General features: G+C 44.8%; 3 protein-coding genes across 5 annotated transcripts in view; 1 reads left to right on the top strand and 2 right to left on the bottom strand.

Moving 5' to 3' along the window:
- The first annotated feature begins 271 nt into the window (after positions 1–271).
- On the top strand, positions 272–2,145 carry LOC144467765 (DNA-directed primase/polymerase protein). Of its 2 annotated transcripts, XM_078176696.1 has the most exons (4): positions 272–775; positions 840–1,627; positions 1,687–1,918; positions 2,022–2,145. In XM_078176696.1, exons 1-3 carry the CDS (start codon positions 446–448, stop codon positions 1,892–1,894), a joined length of 1,326 nt encoding a protein of 441 aa, XP_078032822.1. In that variant the 5' UTR covers positions 272–445; the 3' UTR covers positions 1,895–1,918; positions 2,022–2,145. The 2 variants fall into 2 exon arrangements, with proteins under 2 accessions (XP_078032822.1, XP_078032823.1); XM_078176697.1 differs by lacking the exon at positions 2,022–2,145 and having other exon boundaries at positions 1,743–1,836.
- Positions 1,891–5,372, bottom strand: LOC144467764 (stAR-related lipid transfer protein 7, mitochondrial). Its single transcript, XM_078176695.1, has 7 exons — positions 5,138–5,372; positions 4,395–5,056; positions 4,121–4,281; positions 3,755–4,023; positions 3,536–3,663; positions 3,159–3,298; positions 1,891–3,084 (listed from the first exon to the last, which is right to left on the bottom strand). The coding sequence occupies exons 2-7, from the start codon at positions 4,793–4,795 to the stop codon at positions 2,714–2,716; spliced, it is 1,470 nt and encodes a 489-aa protein (XP_078032821.1). The 5' UTR covers positions 4,796–5,056; positions 5,138–5,372; the 3' UTR covers positions 1,891–2,713.
- Positions 5,373–7,483: 2,111 nt separating this feature from the next.
- Positions 7,484–24,688, bottom strand: part of Shg (DE-cadherin) — a 41,832-nt gene continuing 24,627 nt past the window's right edge. For both annotated transcript variants that reach the window (XM_078197603.1, XM_078197602.1), the window contains exons 2-14: positions 16,753–16,826; positions 16,341–16,488; positions 15,469–15,707; positions 14,316–14,504; positions 13,951–14,237; positions 13,574–13,844; positions 12,879–13,458; positions 11,282–12,808; positions 10,985–11,208; positions 10,703–10,918; positions 10,272–10,599; positions 10,044–10,196; positions 7,484–9,973 (exon numbers count right to left, since the gene is read on the bottom strand). In XM_078197603.1, coding sequence (XP_078053729.1) covers positions 9,831–9,973; positions 10,044–10,196; positions 10,272–10,599; positions 10,703–10,918; positions 10,985–11,208; positions 11,282–12,808; positions 12,879–13,458; positions 13,574–13,844; positions 13,951–14,237; positions 14,316–14,504; positions 15,469–15,707; positions 16,341–16,488; positions 16,753–16,826 — 4,379 coding nt within the window. In that variant the 3' untranslated portion in view covers positions 7,484–9,830. The remainder of the gene's footprint in view (positions 9,974–10,043; positions 10,197–10,271; positions 10,600–10,702; positions 10,919–10,984; positions 11,209–11,281; positions 12,809–12,878; positions 13,459–13,573; positions 13,845–13,950; positions 14,238–14,315; positions 14,505–15,468; positions 15,708–16,340; positions 16,489–16,752; positions 16,827–24,688) is intronic.

Raw genomic sequence — 24,688 nt, forward strand, 5'->3', positions numbered from 1 at the left:
GCGACATCTACAAGGACCAAAACAAAAAACTGGTGGCACGAGCGCTATCTTCTCTCTCTTTGTTGCACATTATCTATGTTCTTGTCTTACACATGGGTAGAATAGGGAAAATTAGTTCACAAATTCGTTATCATAGATGACGCCACACAAAATTGAATTCAAAATTGAATATTATTGAAAAAGAGCGGATCCATTGATAGCCAATTTAATAAATCAATGGCACGGAATTTGAGAAATGTGTTTCTTAGTCAAAAAATGATTATGAGTTTGTGAAGCGTGATTTTTTATGTCCAGTTTTGAAGTTATAACGTAACGGCAGCAAATATGACTAATATTTCGTGGACTTACAATTGGCGCGATAAGAAGGACAGATAAGCGTCATCACCAAACACTGAAGACTTTTCAGCCGAACAGACTATTCAATTTTGAATGAAAACTTTGTATTATGGATATGATTGGAACTTATAAATTTTATAACAAGGAAATAATTGCCAAAGCTGAGATGCAGATAGTGAAACAGTATTCGAAACCATTTTGGGTGGAAGAACATCGTAAAATGCCGTTGCATATTTTAGGACCACCAACCTTTTGGATGGAATTTGAGAAACAAGCGGTTGCGATGGTAACTGCATTTGAAAAGAGCACTAACACTGATATGCTTTGCACATTTGTCTCTCAAGGAGATAAAGGCTATCGTAAGTTTGTGGTAGCTCATCCCGAGGTCTATTGGTGGCATTATGAACATCGACCTCCAGAAAAGAGGTGCTCCTACGAGGTAGTACATATTTCATACCATCACTAGTATTTCACGTTATAACACAGAATCAATTTTAAACTAGGTGATTCCAGAAAATTTTCCTTGCCGTCCATATCTGGACTTGGAGTATTTAATTGAGCTAAATCCTGAAAGTGACGGTCCTTCCATGACTAACACTATAATTGATATTATTGCTGCTTATTTGCTTAAGCATTGGGGCTTACCATGCAACAGGTACAATGTGCTCAATTTGGATTCCACTACTCCTGAAAAATTTAGCCGGCATATTATATTCAATATCAAAGATGTAGCATTTAAGGATAATTATCACGTCGGTGGATTGATAAAATCAATATGCAACGATATTGCCAAATTTGTTTCCATGGACCAAAGCCAGCATAGTATTTTAAGTTCTTTTGATAGAACACAACTAGAACAATTGTTTGTAAAAACACCTAAGGGTCGCAATTTATTTATAGACACAGCAGTCTATACTAAAAATAGACATTTTAGATTATATAAATCTACAAAGTGGGGAAAACAGTCTAATATGGAAATTTCAACTGACTGTAAATATATTCCTTCGAATTTGCACAAAGATAAAGAGTTGTGCATATTTATAGATTCATTGGTTTCCTTCTTTACCTCTAGATCTGATTTAATACTTTTAGAATATTCAGATATTTGTATGGGAAAAGCAAAAAGTTTCAAGCCATACGTGCCGCAGTATCTCTATGAAGAAACTAAGGAATATTCAAATTATCCAATATTGGATAAGTACATTTGCGACAAGATCCATTCTGGTAAAATACGCGCATGTAAATATCATGATTCTAGCAAAGTGTTAGTTTACGAGACAACTGGATACAGGTACTAACATATGGTCGAGAAATTATATAGACGAAGTACAAACAATTTTTGGTTTACAGATATTGCGAAAATATCGGTCGATGTCATAAAAGCAATAACGTTTTTTTCGTCGTAGACTTAACAAATAAGACAATATATCAGAAGTGTCACGATGAAGATTGTACAGGCTTTAAATCGGAACCAAAGAAATTACCAGAAGAAGTTTGCTTTCAAATCGATGACGGAGACGATATTCTCTTAAGTTCCGTTGAAATCGAGGGTGTATAGCATAGGAAATTAATATTTATAACGGTAAAATATTTTATTAGGGTAAAGATAACAAAAAAAAAATAGGCTTTAGATTAGGAACGCACATATATACGGACATAAGATTCAATGAAATGCGTTATTTCAGGTACATGGTACATAGCTTCTGCCCAAAATTCTTTGAAAATGTTTCCCGTACAGAATGCTTTGTTACCATTACGACAGAATTCAAAGTTATTATGCAATATGTATTGCATAATAAAGAAAGGAAGATTATATGCGACGTACGTATGTACACATAATAAACAGACACACAGACGCACACACACATGTATTCCTCCACAGAAATGTATGTATAAATATGTCATATTATTATAATATTACACGCGCGCACGTATGTACATACAAGTGTATATTAAATAAATTTGTTGTGTTATACATCTATATTTAGACTACATTCACTAAATGTACACTGATACAACAAAATATTTTGATTTGTACAATTCTAGTATTTGTCGTGTAAAATTTACTTGATAATATTCTCCATTGAAAAATTCATAAGTATACCGTGAGTTAGTAGTTTTATTCACTCGATTACGATTGAACGTCGTAGATGAAATAGAACACGAGGAGAATGAATCAGTCTCGCAATTATGGTTTTTGTAAAAGTTTTGTCGCGAGTCGTTTGGTGTGTTTTTGTCATGTGCGTTTGTATAGACACAATATATTTGATCTATTTTTGTAAATGTGAGCGATTCTGTCCATATGGAGTTACGGTATAATATCATTCTATCGGCGGTGCCCAATCATTATAGCCTCACGCATCGCAAAATGCCCTCGTCAAGCGAACAACTTGGCTAGAAAAAAATAATCTAATAATCCCCTACTCCCCTTGCTTGAATCTGTACCATCTTCGTCTTCGCCTTGTTTGTCCTCTTGGTCGTGTCCTTCTTTAGTACTGTTTTCTTCGAGTTGTTCTTGCCTGACCTCCTTGAATTTTAACACATTCGTTTCTTCAGCTATATTGTTTATCTCATGGTGCAACTTTTTATTAGTTTCCAAATTTGGCACAATATTTTCTCTGACTTTGACCTCGGGAACATTTTTATTTTTTAATGAAACGTAACTGATACAGGTCGTATCGATACTTTCTTTGTAATCATGGTAATTCTTCGATGCTTTTCTCATACGAATTAAAAAGTTTGGTAATCCTAATAATAAATAAATGTGTGAGTTAATTAAATATTTTTTAATTGAGTTTTAATTAGTATATGGAAACATTTACCTGACATCGCGACCCACGCTGTAACCGTCGATGGTATATTTACGCCAGGATCATCAAAGTACGTCAATCCGAATTCAATGCCTGGTTGATGGAATTCTGTATAAGGCCGTATCACCATGTACGACCAATACGTCGAGACTCTGTTATGTACAGACTTCAGATTATTCATTGATTAAGGAGAATCTTAGACTCTCCTACTTTCATATTTAATTCTGGCAGTCCAAATACTTATTGAACTAGGCGATTCCGTAACGAAATACGAAACTAGAAAAGATCGATCGACCTACTTAACAATGTCGTAGTTGAACGCGTGCTACCTAAATTATTCAAAGTTACTGCTTGACGGATAACGACAAATTTTCACGGTATCCATATACCTGTATATTCCAGGTTTAGTTGGCGCTTCAGGATGTTCCGTTCCTTTACTAATGATTATTATTAAACGCCTATCTTTGTCCACGATCCATCTTCGTTGGTACACGTAATCCCTGTTCGCAAATAATGTCTGAAAGCAAAACGCGCGATTGCAGATTGCGAATAATATTTTTCGTACTGTCGACAAAAATAAATGACATAAAGTGAAATTCATCTCGTACAGGCCACTCGGTTTCCCAATATATGACGTCGGATCGGTCGATTTCTGACGTTTCCGATTTTGGATCGCTGTCTAGTATTCGCAATTCGCGAGCAATCGGATCCCATTGTTTCCTATATTCGACGTCTATTTGCGTTTGTAGGAAGTCTTCGGCGGTAACGTCTGCGAACGAACCATATACTTTGTATGCGAATAACCCTCCAGAATTTGGTTCTTTCCTCCTCCATATGAGCATATCCTCCCGCTCTAGGTATGGTTTCCATCCCTCTGCTGTGATAAATAAATGAGTAAACAAGTTTAGCATGTCTCGCACAGCTACAAATAATTTCATGTTTGTTAGGAGAATATCAAATGGATTGTCGCTTACGATCTTGATTGGCGGTAGCACTGTATTTGTTTTTGTTGCCTTGACAGGTACAATATTTGACTCCAGGTTGTTGGACGTCTATTATGATCCTCAGATGGCAATTTGGACAAACAACGGTGGTATCTCTTAACTTGTAAATTCCCTCAATTTCTTGCTTGTAACTAGCGAAAATATAGAGTATCAAACAATAGGGAAAACGATGGATTAACGTACTGCAAAACGATCGATCAATCGTGCTCCATGATTTCGAATGTAAACATGTGCATGTATTTACCTGTTTATTTCTTGCTCGCTTATCCTCTCGCGGTCCCAGTTAAACGCCGCGACGCCTATGCTGCTGGTCAAAAAGCGTTTACTATTTCTGAAAGCACGATTCCTCCAAGATTTAATGAATTCCTTGAGCGCTACTTCGTCCCATATTCGTGTGTACAGGTGGAATATTTGCAGACTCCTACGTATACGTTGCGCTGCGATGAATTCGAATTGTTGGGCGCAAGCTTGTGCCACTCGACCACTGTGATCTTTCAACCAGACATTTATTTTCTTACGACATTCACGGAATTTTCCATAGTTTCCGTAATGCCGGAACGATAGTGCTAACCTAGTACCGTTTCGCACGTAATCTTTGTGGACTTGTTTCGACAACAAACTAGACAATTGTGCCGTGTACATCATCGACTTCTCCACTGCTTAACTCCGATGTAATTTGAACGATATGACTTATTACCGGTTGAACATTGACAATGTTGGTTTCGTTACACCAGCGGTCACGTTGCGCCGACAATTCTGCCGAACGAAGATCTCAAGCAACCACACTCTTATAGGTTACCTCTCGCTCCGAAAGGTTGCGAATAGCTGCTGCCCAATGAACGTGATCTTTGCTTATCTCGAAAATTGTATCAGCAGAGATGTTTCAAATCATCTTCCTTTCAGCAACTGTACACGATTAAATTGATCGTTAACTCGATTGCTAAATCGGCAACGGCGAGACGCACTATATACGTGTGCGATACATACAACTCGGCATCGCTGGCATCGCTGTTATTCACTCAATCACTGGAGATGTAGCGAGCGGAATAGCGCATGCTAACGAATATCGATATGTCTTCGCGGTCGACGCTTTCAACTTCGATCGCGGTCGAATTTCCTCGAGAAGTATCGTATGCTTCATACGCCGTTTTAAACGATCGCGAATCGATCGTGAAAATACGATTACCTATTCGCTACCATTACGGTAAAAGCTTACGAGAACGTACGAAAAGAATTTACATAAATCGTTTGTCGCATCGATTACTCGCAAGCACCGATGCATCGACAACAACGACTAATTGACCAATCGTGACTTACTCTGATATGTTGACGGTCGCGCATGCATTTGAAAATTCAAATCGGTGGGATTGAAACGGATAAACGCATGAACGAATAAAGGGATATATACGGATGAATAGATGGGCGCAAAAGAAGTGTGCCATGTAGTACTACTCATTGTTTGTATTGTTGTTCGTATCGCTAATTTGACAAGCTACGATCGCTCGAAATGAAACAGTTTCTTACGCAGCCTTAGCTCGTCGAGGATCCCGCATCTTCGACGGAGAGGTTGCGCAAAAGACGTTGTCAATGTTCTTTGAATCAGATATTTCGGTATGGTCCAGTTGTCCGCGATGCTTCCACCGATGTTCGATCGCGATTTCTCCTCTTTCACTCGTTCAACTTCCGACAATCCAACATTTTCTGTGCTTCCATCTGTAACCAAGGAGAAAGAAATGTTTCGCAGGATAGTTTCGAACACATAAACCCGTAATGCACAAGAAAAGCATACTTGTATCGAATGATAGACATTCAGCAATTGTTCGAGGGTGGGCGTGACCCTTGAACCGCACTCAGTGCTGCCGGTAAAATCGGTCGCACCTTTTCTTTCGCTTCTCTTTCCCCAGCCGGTCGAGAAATTTAGCTGAGCTTGTATCCCGGAGTTCAAGATCAAACATACCAGAAATATTACCGCGAGAAAGCAGTGTTGGATTTTTCGATACCTGCGAAATTGAGATTGAAAATGTAATGAAAGCTGTCGTCGGAACAGAAAATTAACAAATACGAAACACTTACATGTCTGATTCGACAGCGTTCTAGAAAAGACAAGGGTAAGAAGCGCTGCTCTGTGTACTACGAGACGTTTGCGAATGCGATTGCGAACGAGCAAGGGTATCGTCGATGCTTTTATAGTTTCGTTCCATCCCTTTGCGAGAGAAACCATTCGGATATTCTTGGACAGCGCCGGCGTGAAAGAATCATCCCTCGTTCCTCCAAGCTCTTGACCGCACAAATTTTAATTGCGAAGACTCTCGGTGACGATTTATCTCTACTGTCTGTAAATAGTTTTTAGAAGCAGAAAGTTTGCTCTTGTTCTATTCGAACGGATCGAATTGAACGGCTATCGGTTTTCAAATAATTTGGTCGATATTAGAATTGGAATTCTCGAAAAAGAATTTTGCGATGTCGTGTCCCGAAGACCCTATGGCCCTATGGCTTCTCAGAGTGTCCTAGCGTTTCCCAACGGAGCAGTCCGGGACGCGGTTGAAACGCGATGCGAGGCTTCTTGGTATGCTGGTGTTGGTGCGAAGCCCGATTCGAAGTCGGTTAATTAAACCAGTTCACGGCGTTTTCGCGGTTCGAATCGGGCCTACGTTCTCTGGCGATAGATCCACGGAAAGTTTTCCAGCATCGTACATGATTTATGTTAGACCGTAATCGTATTCGATTCTTGTAATCGAAGTTTACTTTATTGCTACAAAAAGAACAAATTACACGTATCTCCGACAAAGATAAATGGATCGCACGGCTAAAGGATAAAGGTGTGCACACGTACGCCTTGCCACCGACTATATCACATGTCCGATGAGACACGAGAGACCATTCTCGCCTGCTCGGGATACAGTACCGCTGTATCGTATAGTAAATAGTATAAGATGCCTGTGCATACGGGTACAACAGATCGGAGATAGCGTCGTTTCCCGCTTTCTCAAGCTTTCTTTCCTTCGGCGAAGGTTTACCTCAGGGTTTAATCAATTATTAGTGTGTTCTATGCTGGACAAGGAAGTATGCGATGGAACGGGAAGCGTTCAGAAAAGGTAGAGCCCGCGTTCAAAACGCAGTTGTCTCCATTTTCCTCTGTCTATCTACTTATATTTCTCTCTTTCTCGTTATTGTTGTTCTTGTCTGGTCTTTTCTTCGGTAGCGTTGAAGGGCAGTGTTCGATTTCGGAATACGAATTATAAAACTATCGCGTCGCAGTCTACCGATGGCTGTTTCGAGCCATTAGCGTACTCCTAAGGTCGAGCAGCAGCGATGCAATCGAAAACTTGCGTATCGGTATGGAATAGAACTAGCAGGAATGATAATGGTACAATAATGGAAACAACGAGCAAAACAATGCGGACGCGATCCGAAGTTTCGATTTCATCGGTAACTGCATACTGTATCCCCTGTCATGGACAAGCGACAAATTTATTTTGCGACGTTTGTCAACGGAAACGTACTTTGTACTGCAAAACGCGAGGGGCATGACCACAATTGTGGCACCTCGACAAAGTTTCCGTGAATTTTCTACAGTCTAAGTAGCTCGCAGCTAATTCGTTCGCGCGTGCTGTTACACGCGATCGACGCATCCGTATATGCTTTTGAGATCACACGCTTTCGCTTAAGCTGCATCCTATTTTTTTATCGTATAAATTACACGTTGGCTCTTTTCTTTTTTCTTCTTTCGTTGCCGCATTCTATCTCCCTTTCTCTCTCTCTCTCTCTCTCTCTCTCTCTGTCTCTCTCTTCAACACACATACACGCTCGCAAACACCATGTATACACGCTGCCTATCTTGCACGTGTTCGTGATATACAATATATTTATAATTATATATATTTATGTATATTTATAATTATATATATATTTATATATATTTATAATTATATATATTAAGTATATTTATAATTATATATATATTTATATATATTTATAATTATATATATATATATATCGTACAAAAAGCTTACAAATTATTATCACATATATACGTGTACGTACGTGCGTATACGCGAACATAAGTACACGAATATATATATATTTATATGTGTGTACATATATGTATATATGTGGAGTCGTAGAAATTGTTTTCCGAGGCTGAGCACGACGAGCAACGATCGAAAAACTGGAAGAAACGAGAAAGTATCGAAGCCAGCAGCTTCCTAGATAAAAGCAGTTACTCTGAACACAGACTACGCGGTCTCGGAATTAGCGGTGGAGATATTCTTTTTATTTCTGTTCGGTGTTTCACCAAGTTCTATTATGCTCTATTGCGTTCGATATCAATCAATTCCGGCTGCGTCATATTGTGACATCCATGATTTCATTTCGTTCCCACCTCATCTCCGTTACCGACATTCTACTCATAACTCGACTCTGTCTGTGAACTTCAAAAGACACGTTCGTGTCTTGGAAAAAATCGTATCTCGATCGTGCGTTTTCGTTCGCGTATTCTCGTTTAACTATATTTATACCTATTTACTCGTGCATGCGTACACTCTTACACTTTCCGCATACACGCATACATACGTACACGCAAGCACACGCCTGCGTGATTCCTAGCACTCGCAATCAGACCTTTTTATGCACAAAATATTCTATCAGTTAAATAACGTGTTGACCCTAGTTCGTTTGCTCTCGGTTCCATCGATTTCGTCTCGTGGTGGAATTTCCAGGGTTAAGATAGAAGACATTCTACTCGACTCCGCGGTGCGGTGTGATGCGGTGCGTTACGATATGCCGTGATGCTCACGCATACGTCACCTCTTATACTTCTGTAACGTAATGTTAAGTCTGAAAGTAGTATTCCGGAATTCTTGTAACTCGAATGATTGCCATACTCCGAGACACGCGGATGTATCGTTCCGCGAAGTATACACGCAGAAGTGGTTTGACGATGTTCCACCGGATGTCGTCGATTCCAATAATTCCGTGATGCGGGCCAAAGAGATATGTACGGTATTGTTGGTCAAATCGGAAATGGCGCGATCTTGAACGCGAAACAACCAAAACGCTATATCTTTGTTACAAAAACACAGGGTATGGCCTGTTTCGCTAGTTCGCCTTGTCACGATGTCAATTTGCTGAGTAAGGTAAGATCAGGGTACGATTCGCTACACCTCTGTCTGCCGTTTGCGTTGTGACGCAGGCTTATCGACCAGCACTCGAGGGTCACGTAGGCCACTCTTTCGCGGTGTATAAATACCAATCAAAGCCCTAATAAAGAGTTCAGTTCATTACCAGAAGTCACGCTCTACGATTCTTTCCACCAGTACCTTCGATACATCTACGGATTATCCAATCGTACTCGACTCTCCGTCGCGATAGGTCATACTACGGTTTGATTCTATTAGGGAAATTCGTCACTTTACGTAGTTTACAGCTAAAGCTTAGCCCGTGCTTAAAATCATTATAATTAAATAGAGTGAACATTCCACATCTACGCGTGTTCATTTATTTTATTTTCGTGAATTATCTCCCCCGTGACAGCGTCACCCGTTGATCGATGTACGACGGTAACGATAGAACGCTGAGAGGTTCGATTCTGTCTCTGTTTCGCGCGCGTCCTTTAAGTACAAAATGCAAATGCGCTTGCGAGCGATTAGCGTCAGATCATGAGGTCCGAACGAATACAGGCTCAACACCAGCTCTCACTTTCTCGTTCTCCCACACCGTCGCTCTCTTCGTCGCTGGCTTCCTCTCCGTACATGTCGGCCAGCTTGCGGAATCGGGGCCCGAAATTCGAGAGGTAGTTGAATTTGAGGTCTCCGTCGTCAGTACCTGCAACCAACAGAATATTTTAATTAAATTGGCTCGACGTTGTGCCTTGCAATCTTTGCGTGGTACGTACAAGAAGCTAAAGACGATAAGGAACCCTCGGAGTTGCCCTCGCCTTCGTACGCGTAATGCCTGACATCATCGAACGGATTCGTGTCGGGATCTTTGTCGCAACTCTCCTTCTTGCCATCCAGAAAACCGCAAATGTCGGGCACCTCGTCGGGAGCTTTAACAGGATAATAGATTGTTTAAACGAATGTTGATCGTCAATTAAGAAAAACAGGTAGAGAAACGGGCTTACCTCTGCCCGACACTATTTTCGAATCAATCGGAGGAGCATCGTAAATGGTTCGCAGGACGTTTAAGTCGTAACCTGTATCAACCTCGCCGCCTCCTTCGTCCTCATAATTAATTATGTTTTCTCGAATGTCATCCATATCTTTGTAAAGGTCGTCTGTCTTGCGCCTATGTACCACCACTGCGAGCAACAAGATTAACAAAAACGCGATGCAGACCAAAATAGCGACTAGGAAGTTGGTGTCGATTCCAAAGGAGACCGCCTTGGCCATTCCATGGTTACAGCCTGGGTCCGCGTTCCTTGATAACGAGGGCATACCCAGATTGTAGGTCTGAAACGAACGAGAATCGTTATACGAATCGGTAAAAAATCGAGCGACGAACAGGAACGTACGCGAGATATACCGCGGGGGGAAATCAAATTCAGGATATTACGTTTCCATTGAAAGTCATGTTGCGTATGCACCCGGTGAATCCTTTCTCTGTCGGCTTGTAATCCCATTGAAGCTGCGAAGCGAGCATTGCGAGATTGCTCAGAGTTCCCCCGATCTGCATCGGACCATTCACGTTCAAAAACTCGTTGGAGCCTTGTGGCGCGGTTAAGCTCATGCAGGCTGATATCCCACAATTGTCTACCGTCAGCTCGATTACCTAACGAACAGATAGAGAGAGATGAGCATGAGACGCTGCATGTCAGGATTACCATAAGTCGCTTACATTTTTACTCCAAAAAACGTCTATCCTATGACTCTTGCCATCGGTGAGCAGTATCTGCTTCTGATCGAGACGTGCAGTTCCTGAGCCGTAGTCAACGTAAAGAACCGCATATCCTTGCTGCAGCTCGAGTGACATAAAGTCCTGAATGCCGACTTTGGGGCTGTACGTGATCGGGCCGAAGTAAAATACCAAACCGTTGTCGACGTGGGGCGTGATCTCAAGACCTGTATACGATTGAATAGGATAAAGATAAAGACAAAAGAGAAGAAAAAAAGAGACAAGACCGACGTTACATACCCAAGTGAGACTCGTCGCAAGCTTGACCAGGCGGGGGCATCACGGCCCAGCCGTCGCCGTGAAAACCTATGCCGAGGACTTCGCATCTGGGTCCCTCGAAGGCAGGTGGACATTCGCATCTTTCCGCGAACGGAGTACCACCGTTCAGACAAACGATCGGCTCAGCCACGTGGCAAGTGCACTGCGGATCTACGACTGCTCGAACACCGACGAACGAACTGGTGTTTGTATAGACAGCATAGGGGATTGTACTGGCGTTCAAATAACTCCGACAGGAATCGTTGCAGTGTTGCTTCTCGAAAAGACACTCGTCGATGTTGACCAGCAGGACATCTGTCCTGAGCTCCCTTTCGATATCCTTCAAATGCTGAGACAAAATTGTGTTGAGCTTCTCGGAGGCGAAGTAAGGACTGCCGTGAGCGGCGAATCGAACGTCCAGCAGATTCCTGTTGTTGTGATGTGGTGAATGGAGCACCGTGAACACGTCGACGTTTTCAACCGACGCGTTCAACATGTTGGCGACCCTCTCTTGGAAGATCTCCTTCTTGCTGACGCCGTACTCATCGGGCTCGACGAACTGTTCCGCGGTGATCCCGTGGAAACGGACGGATCCAGATCTAGTAACAGCCTCTTCGGGCAATTCCTTCACAGTAACGTTCACGTACGCGGACACCTGATGACGTTGAATACGCTGGCTATGTTCTGTCACGAGAAACTTGAGCACAAATGTATCGTTCGAGGTGCCTGATAGCAACGTGATCATCCCCGTATCCTGGTTAAGATCGAACCCGTCGTGCGGCGGGTCCCAGGCAAAGTGCTTGTCGGGCAAGTCCCAATCGTCCGCGTCTTTCACGTAGACTCGTCCAATCTCAGTGTTGGGCGCTTCGCCTTTGTAGTTGTAGACGAATATGGAGCTGGAACCCTCGGACATCGGGTTGTCGTTTTCGTCGCCGATGATCACGGTCAAAGTAGACGTGCCCGTCATGGTCGGCTGTCCGTGGTCGGTGATCGCGATCGGAATTTCGTAACTCTTTCGTTGCTCGCGGTCGAATCGAACCAGGGCGTACAGATCGGCGCTTCGAATCTCGAATTTCTCGAGAATCTCGTCGTCTGCGCTGCTCGTATCGATGCTGAAATTGAACGGTGGTCCGTTCTCGTCAGAGTCGTAGTCGCGAGCCTTCAACTCTGTGATCCGGCCGGGGTCCCTGTTCTCTCCCCAGATCACGGGATAAGGCATGTCGAGGAAAGGAGCATTGTCGTTGATATCGATCAGCGTAATGTTGACTAGTACTGGGCTCTTGAGCGCGTTTGGAGATCCATCCTCGTCTACGGCCATCACAAGCACTGTCCACATCGAGTAGCCGTGCGGCGAGTCGCGATCTAACGGTTTCTTCAGCTTCAGGCAACCAGTCTTGTCGATCTCGATCAGTGGCTGCTGATCCTCCTTTACTATGGAGTACGCGATATGCTGATCGGCGCTCCGGTCCTTGATGTCGGGATCGTAGGCGACCACAGTGGTGATGCAACCTGCGTACGGAAACCAGTTAACAACATAGGAATTTACGGATCAACGAACGGGCCGAAATTGGACACTTACCTTCGACCAATTTCTCCTCCTCGATGGTTGGATTTCTTTCAAAATCCACAAACTCTGGTCGATTGTCGTTCACATTCTCGATGAAGATTTTCACCTGAGCGGTATCGTTGTACAGGCCATCGAACGCCCTGACCGTCAGATTGTACTCCGTGATCTTCTCGTAATCCAGCAAGTTCTTCACGCGAATCTTGCCGGTGGTCTCCTCGATAAGGAAGCTGTCGTCGGTGTTGCCGAATATGATGCTGTAGGTAACTGGACTGGCCGTGTCCGAATCGACGGCCTTCACCTCGGTGACCACTTCGTTCTGATTAGCGTCCTCGTTAATCGGGTTCGTCGTGTATACCGCTTTGTCGAAATGAGGCGCGTTGTCGTTCTTATCCGCGATTTCAATGCGAAACACTTGCTGGCCCTTGTTGTGCTCGCCGGTTTGGAACAGCGAGCTGGGAGAATTGTCAATTGCAATCACCTTAACGTTGTACGTATCCTCTTTCTCTCTGTCGAAAGTCGTCAACGTGGTGATGTTCCCGGTGTATTTGTCGATGGCGAACAGATCTTTAAAATTGTCGAGCTCGTAGGTGACCTGTCGATGAAAACAACGAAGGTTTAAGTACCGTTTGACAGCTTCTGAAGCCTAAAGTCTGGACTCAAGAGTGTAGAAGTCTAGTGTTTAACAAAGAGTATAGCATAACGAGTACCTGATTGTTGGCGGACGTCCCATCCGCGTCGATCGCGCGGACCTGCATCACCGGCACTCCCGGCGGCTCGTTCTCGAGCACGCTGCCTTTTTTCATCTCGCGAAACACCGGGATGTTGTCGTTGACGTCCTCCACCTCGATCTCGATCACCGTCTCGGCGGCCAACTGGTACTTGTTCTGCACTCGCACGATCAGCGAGTAAATCCTGTTGCTTTCGTAGTCGAGACGCTGGGCAAGTTTGATGTCCGCCACGTTTTTGTTCTGAATGATTCTGAACGACCGAACAAAAATTGTGTAAAGAAACATAGGCACGTCGATTGGCCAAGCAGATCAGATTCGAATAATGGATAAAAGATAGAGAATAATGTCGCGCTTACCTGAATGTATTCCCTTTGTTGGTCTGCTCGGTTCTACCATTGACCAACATGAACAGGAGGCTGGTGTCGTTTGGGATGTTCGAGGCAGCCGTCAGCCTCTCGATGCTTCGATCGAAGTCACTGAAGTTTTCCTTGAGCAAGATCGGTCCCGGTGGCCTCTGCATGAACGTCGGAGCCTTCTTGTGCGACTCTACAACCCGTATGTCCAGATCGATTACGTTCGATTTCGGATTCTCGCCTTGGTCCATCGCGGTAGCCGTCATGCTGAACTTGTAGTCGGGACTTCTCTGCAAAGTGGACACATCGTTCGGTTCCGGTCGATTCGGATCGAGACGATCTGGAACTATTCCTTTTTCGATACTCACGTCGATGGTCTGATTCAGGAATATCACTCCTGTTCGGCTATCTATCCGGAAGTAGACACCGTCCTCCTTCCTCTTTGGCGACAGACTGTAATGAACGACGGAATTGTTGCCGTCGTCGATGTCCGTGGCTGAGACTCTCATCACTTCGCTGCTCAACGGTAAGTCTTGCGGTACCGATTCGGTGTACGCCTACACGTCGTCCAAGGATTGCGAAGAATGCGCACGCACCGGCAATTTGTTGAAAATAAGTTAGAATTTCGAAAACAGTTCAAGAGCAAGAATCGTACAATTATGTTTACATGTGCATGCATACACGCGGACTCGCGATCGCGATCGATCGTCGGAACGGTCGCGCAATCTCGCTGTTACTCTCGTTGCTCTCCGCTTTCTGCTTTCGGCTCTCTGGTCGAGCGACGCGTGCTAAGCGATTACTGGAGCAGAGATCGCGTAGAAGAACAACTTGCACGTGCATTCCATACAGGAACTACTAAACTCGGGGAAGAAGGTAGATGTGGACGCGCGCAAACAAGCTCCGCGATGCGATCGGCAAGATCTCGCTGCTACCCTTATTTATCTCACGTCCCCTGTCCTTTGCTTTCACGTGTCCACGACAGCTTTCGATCATGCCGCCCGTAATGCGCAAATTTGTGTATGGATATTATGGCAAAACAGAACAGAACAATGACACGTATGCATGCGACTACATATCGTATTTATGGACACAGTGTACGCGATCGAATTTACACACTCGCATTCGCCATTCGGCATTCAACATTCCAAGAAAAAAAACCAAAGATCAAACAACTGCAATCGCACCGCAAATGACAAGACCAACCTTCCACACGTATCCACGGAAGACCTGGGTATGGAGAAAGAAAGAAGATCCAAGCAAAAGGTGGTTAGTGGAATAGTGTAAATGTATCGGTTGGTTCGGTTTGGTTCGTGGGGATGAAACAGGGAGATGAACTGAACTGATCATGGCTGATCTAGGCTGATCGAAGCTGGTAAACCACCGACGGAGGGTAAATCAGAGGATGAAACGTAGCATACGACGGTCGGTACACCCGCGTCCCACGAAACCAACGAATCCGACCGATCCGTGGAGGCGATTGTTGACTGTTGGTCGTCGTCAGAACGGACACGAAAGGCTTACCACTTTGTCGAACACCGGAGCGTTGTCGTTCACGTCTTCTATCGTTACTTTAAACGTGCACACGTCGTCGAGCTGGGGCTTCCCGTTGTCGGTCGCCAGTATCGTCAGGTACGCTTCTTTCTCCCGGGCGGGCTCGTCTCTGTCCAACATCTGAGTCGTCCTGATTAGTCCTGTCTTGTTGTCGATTTTGAATTTCAGTTTCTCACCCTGGGCGACCACGAAGCTGTACGTGATGGTGCCTGCAAATCGCAAACGTTAGCCGGCTCCTCCTTAAGCATTGAAATACCGAATATGCAAAGAGGTCTGGGAGGAATTCGCTTTCTATCGCTTAAATTATTTTAGTATCGTTAAAGTCGAATTTAGATTGGCAGCAGCTAGAATATTATTACTTCAGAAATATAGATTAATATGTAATGGGTCGACGTAACCTGCATTTTCTATGAGCAAAAGTTCTTCTTGGAAACTTTTATATTTTAAGTGAAAACAGAAATAAATATTGAATTAAAATTGCAAAGCAGTTGCGAATTTTGACAAAAATTCAATTCTAGTGAAATTAAAAAATAATGCGGGCATAAAAATTAAATTTTCAACAATTCTGTCATCCACGTACGGATAACGCGGCGATCAATATGTTAATAATGTAATTTTAATGTATTTCTGCAGTAGTGTAATTACAATATACTTTATCAATAATATAAATACAATAGATTGTGTTAACAATTAAACATCCAGGATATTATGAGCATATAGAAACAAAATTTTGTAGAAATACGAAGCTTCAGAAATTGTATTCTGGCCATAGGTTATTGTTTCCTAGACCGTCGCGAAGCGTCGGTCTTCCGGAATCGGGTGACTACGAACGAAAGTCTTACCTCCGTCCTCGGGACGATCTCTGTCCTCGGCGTGCACCTTCGTCACCACAGTGCCCGCCGGCTCTTCTTCCTTCACGACCAGCGGCGCATGGTGCAAGCAGTTTGAAAACACGGGCTTGTGATTGTGATTCTCCTCGCCCTGCGGCATCTGAAAAAAAAAGATCAGACCGTCTTGGACGATTCTATCGATGCCGCCGTGCCATTCCCATTAGGGATTCCATGACAGAGAAATCATTCGCGACGCCGAAACCTGGAGAAATCGCGAAACAGCTCGACGATAGCGTCTTGAGAGAATAGAACTGTCGCGCGGGACAGAATAAGAATAAGAAACGAGAGAAGAAAGCGGTCGTTCCGGGGAGGGGGGGGGGGGGGGTTGAGAAATCGAATCAAGAGGGATCCGGGAAGCACTCACAGTTAATTCCTCTTCGGTGGAGAACTGCGATCTCGCATCCAGGTGCCTCGAATGCCTCAATCTCGTTGCATCCGCTGAAACAGAAAGGAGACGGGGTATTCGTTAGAATCTTCTTCCAGTCCCGAGTACGTGCCTAGCGACGAATCGCAGCTCGCAGCATCGCGAGCTGCACGTGTACATTGATACACTGCGCGACAAAATGATAGGACACCCCAGAAGTTTTCATGTTTCGCAAAACTAATAATGTATAGAAAGGTTTTGTATGTAGCTATATAAAGAGTATCCTTATTTCAGTAATACACGAAATAGCGATCACTGTTTACGTGGTTTTCCAAAAATTATATCTGTTTATGTGAAAACCGGGTGCGACAAAATGATGGGACAGTAGGAACAGAGAAGTCAGTAGCAAACTGCCTGTTGAAAGACTAGCATCAAATAATATTAAAATAGTTTATTTTTCAATAATAAGCAGTGAATAATAAAGATTAAGTAATTAGATGTTTAAAAATATTAGCTTGCATCTCTCAAAATGGGCCGTGGTACCGAATTAAATAAAACCGAGAACAAAAATTATTTTAAATTTAGAAAACAATGCAAGCATTCCGAAAATATCGAAATTAATAGGGAGAAGCCAAAATGTAATTAGAAACTTTTTAAAAGACCCCGAGAATTACGGTAAAAAAATATTACTAATTGCGTGAAATTCCACCCTGACAGTACGTCAAATAGCACTGGAAGCAGCAGTAGAAACCAATGTAAGGAATGTACAGCGTATATTACAACAATCTGATCATATGAAACGTAAAGAAATTCAGAGAAAGCCGCCCTTAACAAAGAAACATATTGCTGTTCGATTGGTGTTTGCCAAAGAGCACATTAGATGGAAGAAGACGTGGAAGAAAGTGCTTTTTACCGATGATAATGCCGAGTCGCGGTGTCGCGACGTTTCGTAATTGTCCCGAATTGCTTCTGCCGGCGGGACGCGAGACTATGATAGTCCAAGTACGAAATTTCGGCGTTGCCAAGCAAACCGGACCGCAGAAACAGAGTCGTGCGAACGTGAGTATAAGCCGCCCGCCGCCACCGACACGCGATATTCGATCGAAAAAGCTCAAGCAGAACTTCCATTAGCAAAATTTCAGTTAATACGGTGTTGTTAATAGTTGACCGTATCTATCTCGTCGATGCGACGGGCAAGTGTAATTGGCAATTAATACATCGATGATGGACATTGGACGCGCGAGTCGATAACTCCCCGTTGCAGGGGAAAAAGCGAAATTCGAGCTGGCACATGCAGCAGGCCGTTGCGTCGCGGCGCGGCGTCGCGCGTCGTTGTTCGCAAACGACCAACACCCATCCCCACGCGGCTAACCTACTTTCGATCGCGTCCAACCGAGATCGCGAGAGATCGCCCGGAAGTCTTAGTTGCGCGAAAGAGCCGGGAAAACGTCTCGGAAAATAGAAAAGAATGCCAAAGAGAAGTAATCGCGGTAGCGATCTGGTTCGCGAGAGCCGAGAAAGAGAGAGAGAGACTCGATAGAGGTTCGATTAAACGCGGTCGAACTGGTTTTCCGACACGGGGTTCGCCATTCCCAACCGGGTCCCTCGGTTCGACCCGTTCTCTCTTCCTCGATAATGCTCTTAACGCGATTACGACGTGTACTCTGTACTCTGGTTCGATCGCGCTTAAGATACGTTTGCCGTGCATAACCGGCGACGTCTTCGAAACTGTGCTCGTTTCCTCTGCCGGAGGAAAACGTCGGCTGCAATCTGCGAGCATGGGAATGGAAGAGAATGGAAGAGAAGATGAACACGATCCCGCTGACGCGCGCCTCGCCTTACCTCGCTTTACCTCGCCTCGGTTATGTACTCTACAAGGCCGATCAGACGTGGTTCGTTGGCTGACGCGGGAAAGACACGAATAGTATTACCGGGGAACGAGCGACCAAAGAGGGAGACGAACCGAGGACCAAAATGGGGATCAAATGGAGAGACCAAAAAGGACAACGGAAAGGAGAGAAGGCGAGGAGCCTCGAGTCCCTTGGCCTCTCGCGTGACTCGTGACTTCGTGAGACAGTTTCTCCTCGTTTCTTATATCCTCGTGATACGTCGCAATGTTGCGTCGCGCCCAGAAAAACCCTCGAATGGAATCGACGTTGTTGCGTGTTTGTACGACATTATCGCGAACGCGAATTATACAAATATGGGCGCGAGCGTTGTTCCGTACTTCTCTCTCTCTCTCTTTCTACCCGCGAAAGGAATCCTCGAATCGAATCCAATCGAATCGGAAAGACCGTACCACGGCGGTCGATAAAACGAACCGAAGAAGAAAAAGTAGACGGTTCAGCGAGGTTCGTCGTATCGACGACGGCGAAGTATATATCGACGCGTTCTCCCTTTTAATCCCTCGACTACTGGTCGAGTACCACCGCTTCACCCTTTTCTCTTTCACCGTCTACAGTTTGTTCGTCCGCTCGTCCGTTCGTTCGGCTACGCTCTCGTTACACCGTTCCCACCGTTAATTGCCAAAGAAACCAACGACGTCAAAGGGAGCTCCGGTTGCTCCTTCTTATTAGCGTCGAGAGGGGCTTCGCCCTCCGCCACCCGCGTCCGCTTCTGGCCGCGCTTCTCCGGCCCCGCACCTCGTCCTTCGCAGCATCGCGTCGCTCGGAATCGGTTCCCGACGGACGTCGAACGCGGGTCACGGGTCGCGGCACCGTGCACGACCGCTCGTGAACCCGAATCTCGATCATCGAGTTTCTCTCAACCGTCGTCGTTCTCGTTCCACCCTGGACCGCTTGAACGAGTATCGCGTCGTTTCGACGCCGAATTTTTTGGAATCGTCCAGCCGCGTGCGCGACCCACCTGTTGCCGAAACGTTGCAAAACTCTTTGCTTATATCCGACCTCGAGTCTCGTTTCCGTTTCTATCGCGGTAGATACGGCCAACGACGCGAGCTTAGATCCGGTGAGCTAGCTCCATAAAAAGCAGCCCCCTGTTTATTCGGCGCGGAGCTCCGATGTGGACGGAAAGTAAAAGTTAGACGTCGGGAAGCGGGGTAACCGGAGCAACCGGAGCAACCAAAAGCGTTTCGTTCCCCTGCTCTTCGGTCTCGCCGCGTCAGCCGGAGCAATTTCGTTCGCTCTTCGGCCACGTGTCCCTAATTACTCCGACAGAATCGGTTCGTTTCAACGACCACGTAACCCTCCGAGAACGCACGGGAGGGTGCGGAGTCGCGTTCCATTCGGTCCAGCCGCGTCTCCGTGCTACATTTCTCGACGAATCCATCCAGGCCGTTTCCCCGGATCTTCTCCGCTATAGGGGAGTACTGTCGTAGATGGGACGCTTTTGTTTAACATAAGATAAAATAATAAACTACCTAAACATTCGAAAGATCAGTTCTTTTACTATAAGAGAGGCATGCGACACGAATAAGTTTCCCTTACGTGCACTTCCTTTATTTTTCATCTTTTTATCACTTTAAGGACCGCTCAGAAATCTGTAAGACAAACGCCTAGGATCGCACGTTTTGGGGCAAACTTGTACATTCGAAAATCATCATAACTTTGTTATTTATGAAGCAATTTTTGTGAAACTTTCAGAAATTGTACAATAAGATGCATTTTAGGTATTATTGAACAAAATTATGTTTTTAATAGTTATAATAACTTTTTTACTTAAAACATTAATTTGTATGAAATTTTTAGAAATTATAAATAAGATGCACTTTAGGTATTGTTAAAAAAAAATTATCTTATAATAATCATTATAAAATTTGATTTAAAAGTAATTTCACCGAAGCTTCTAGTACTTCTAGTACTTATGATATTGTGTGAAACATTTTTCTCTGTGAAGAGGAACGATACCAAATTTACATATACATCTTGATTCACTTCGTTTTCCTTGGGCGGCACAAATAGGGATAGAAGTCTTCGTGGAAGCGAAAAACGAGAAAACTCATGAGCGGTACTTAAAGTGTTAAAAAATGCATTTTGACTCATTCAGCAATTAGTCGCGTTGAATAAGACTGTGTAACAAAATACAGTAATCTTGATATTATTCTGTCTATGTCTTGTTTTTCTTACGTAAATCTTACATCTTTGCGAGATCAGTTTTTCGGTGGTTTTTAAATAATTAGTAAGACAATCTTTTTAACTTTCAAATTTAAAAAGCTTAATCTCTGTTATAATTACGCATCAACACTAATAGCGACTTCAAATTACAAGTGACTAGATATGCCTAATGTAATTACGAAACGTGTCCCGCTTAGTTACAGAAAGATTTACGATTTTCGTGATAATGGTAATGTTCCATTCAATATGTGTCCCATTCTTGGTAGTTCTCCCCTACACGTCCGCCGTTCGATTAGACGGCCGCCGGCCAATGGGCCAACGGAGGAGGCGCGTAGGCGAGCCAAATCGGGCGAGAACCATCGGTTCCCGAGCCTCCTTCACGGTCCTGAAGATCCTCGAGGAAGAGAAAAGCCTTCGTTTGCCAGATTTTACCCAGTTTACGGGCAACGAACTCTTCCCGCCCGGTTCAGTATCACCGGCAAGGATTACCACACGGATTTAGATTACGCTAAGTAGCTTAGGTCTTCGTCCGGTACTTCTGACCGAACGCCGCGGCAGCTCGAAACTCGTAAGAGCGCGCGTACTTTCCAAGTAATATTGGATTCGTTACGCGCCTCGGTCGCTGACGTCGGCCGTTCCCGTCGCAGGCCGATCGTTTTTAACGAAATAATCCCCGCCGCGCGTTCCATGCGAACCGTGCGCCGAGGAGACACGAGTTCGTCGAACTCGCTCCGAACGAGTGTTTTCCCGCGGGACCGTTTGCCAATCGCGGTGGCCCCCCCTTGAACGTTGGACGCCGAGCGTGGAATGCGAACGCTTTTCCACGGTTTTCAGAGAGCGGCAACCGTTCAAAGAGCCCGGGGAGGGGTCAACGGTTGACACGCGCGACTCTCGGGTCGAGTCGTCGGACTCGGCGGTTTCGTTGCAACGAATTCCGTGGGATCGAGAGAAGAACGACGGAATTCGATTCTTCTCCGCTCGGGGGTTGTTGCATACCGGAGCTTCGGTGGCTGTGTGGACGGTGAAAGAAACGCGGTCGGACGATATGGACACACCGACGGGTTAATCGCAGTCTGGGAGGCAGGAGGCAGGAAGCAGGAGACAGGAGGCACGAGGTGAAAGGAAAAGGTAAATGGTTCGCAACAAAGGTTTAATAACGCCGCATAGGGCATTCCTTTTGTACTTGCCGGGCCGGTACGCCGGTAGAGATCAGCCATATCGGAGGTAACGTTTTCATCAAGCTTTTACGGTCGGTCGTTGCATATTGTATCGCGTCTCCCGTTCCCGTTTGAAAACCGGAGGAAAGAGTGACGCGCGCGGCGGTTCTCGCATGCGAACGAAAACGCGTCTCGCGCGAACCTACGAGTTTATCCTCGAAGTGCATATTCGCGAGATTAAACTGCGAAACGGCGGCGCGTTGGCCACGCGGCCAGTGCGCGACTGCTGCGCCTGCAACGTCCGCTTCGCTTTCAGAATACTTAATTCCTCGTTCGGTTTCTCTTTGCAGTCAACTTCGAACCGATTCATGCGTCCCTCGATGACTGGCGTTCAGGGTTTCGCGAGAGATGACTTGGAAACACGTGACCGACGACGCCCGGGCTCGCTTGGTCCAGGTTGGACAGGAAAGGCGACCGAATCACAGGGCCGTGCCGAGCCGAGAGTTCGCGGATAATTACAGGCCAGTGTTACGCGACTCCGTCTACTTTTCCGTCGACGGGCATAAAAGCCGACGACAAAGGCACGACCCGCTGACGTCCATCGGGAGAACTTCTGGCCATCGCGTTCCTCCTCTCTCGGTCCCTAGGTTCGCTCCCTCGAGTCGGCTCGTCGCACAACTCGCGACGCGAGGATCACTCCCCGGCAAGATCCTAGAAAGCTCGATATTCCCCACCCAGTTCCCTGATTCGGGTTCTCATCTACTGGTTCGATTCGCAGTTTACTCCATCGTCTCGATCGCAAACCTTAACGTTACGGTAAACATTCGGCAGCGCAAACTTAGTCGAAACTCCGAAGAGAACCGGCTACACGATACACGACGCCATGTTTGATTCGCAGACCGCGGCGGCTGCGGCAGAAAACCGGAAGTCTTTGATGGCGTGTGCCCATGCATTTGCAGAGTCGCGCGAACGATTAACGAGGGGAATTTCGATGACGCGGATCGTCCCGTTGAAAGGGAGTAACCATCCCCGCGAATCGAATAGTCGTGCGACTCGAGGCGTTCCATTTCCGTTCGGTAAGAAATCGAAGGGCGTACCCCACTTTGTTCACCGTGCTCCCGTTTTCACATTTAACATTCTTAATTTCTTCAATAATTCGTCTGTTTCATTCGAACGTGTTCCGTTTTTATTGCAGCATGAAAATGGTCACAGCCTATCATATATAAAGTACGATATCCCCATCTTATCTTATCCTTATTCTTACAGTACTAGGCAATGTCTACCATTGGAGCGCAGAAGAATCATTGCGTATTTGCTTTTCTTATTCGAATACCATAAATGACATAAACTGACCGTTCATCCATATTAGAACTTTTTCAACTGTACGATTTAAGTGACTGCGTATCATCGAACTCTTTCACATTGATATGAAACAGAACCTCGCTAGAGTGGGAGAAAACGGAGTCGTCCGATTGGTTAAACCGGGGGAGCAGGATTCGAACCCGGATCTTTCGCTTACCGGGTGACTGCTTTAACCAATTAAGCTATCTCGACCGACCGACAACTCATCCTCTCTTCGTCCTCGTAAACGCCTCAGAAATTCCAATTCCTACGCCAGAGCATCGAAATTGTGTAACTAGTATAGCTGCGAGAACTGCAAACGAACTAAGTGACCATTTTGGTATCTTAATTGTTTCTTTGCTATCACTTAGGGTTTTACCTATCTCACCACTATGTATCTTTATGTATACTGAACTACACTAGATTTAGAACGAATAATAATAAATTATGTATTATTATGTAACACTTAATATACGGCAAATTTTCCCTAATTTTTTATTAGGTTGGAAATAAAAATGGACGATTTGGGAAGAGGTGGTACGATTATTCGTATTGTTATATAGTATTATATGCATATAATATATTATTATTATAGTTGCCGATTAACACTTTGCCGACCGATCGGGGAGATCTCCCACTTTGACTTTAGCGACATGTTCCTCTTTTTCTGTTATTAGAAGTTACTCAGGATAAGGTTATATCTTTTATCTTATTATAATATAGCTTTAAATAAATAAACAAAATAAATTAGTATATATTTTTAATTCTATATTTTGTATAAAGGATAGGAGAAACCGTTTAACGAAATTATTTGAGTTGCCTTGCGCCCCGAGCCCGGTGGAAATCGTACAGTTCATTCTGGCGCGCGCGGTCGGCTAAATGTTAACAACTACAAAAACGATCCGCGACATTCGGATAACCATATCCCTTGCTTCCAAGTTGTCTATTTTTATACCCAAGCTGAAGAATGACAATTGAGAAGAACTTATCGTACTCGTATTTAATGTGCACCATGCAACAATGAGTTTCTCTCGTTTACATCAATGAACTATTGTTATTACTATTATTATTATTATAAGTTGAGAACGTGTGTCTGTTCGGTGCAAGGGGCCCGCGAGCAGAAACGGCCTCGCTCGTCCAACCACCCGCATCTCGTATCTCCATCGTATCACGCGGGGTCGGTTTTAGCGGAGCTTTGCGCGTCCGAAAGTTTCGACAACGCTTTCTCTCTTCCGCGGAACAGCGCGAGGCGACGCGCGAGGCAATGCAACGAGATTCGCTCGTGTACACTGTTATTTCGTTGGCGAACAATTAGACCACAATAACGTGGCCCGTTTCGCTTTTACGCGTCACCGACATTACCCC

Source organism: Augochlora pura, chromosome 3 (assembly GCF_028453695.1).
Source record: "Augochlora pura isolate Apur16 chromosome 3, APUR_v2.2.1, whole genome shotgun sequence".
NCBI lineage: Eukaryota > Metazoa > Arthropoda > Insecta > Hymenoptera > Halictidae > Augochlora > Augochlora pura.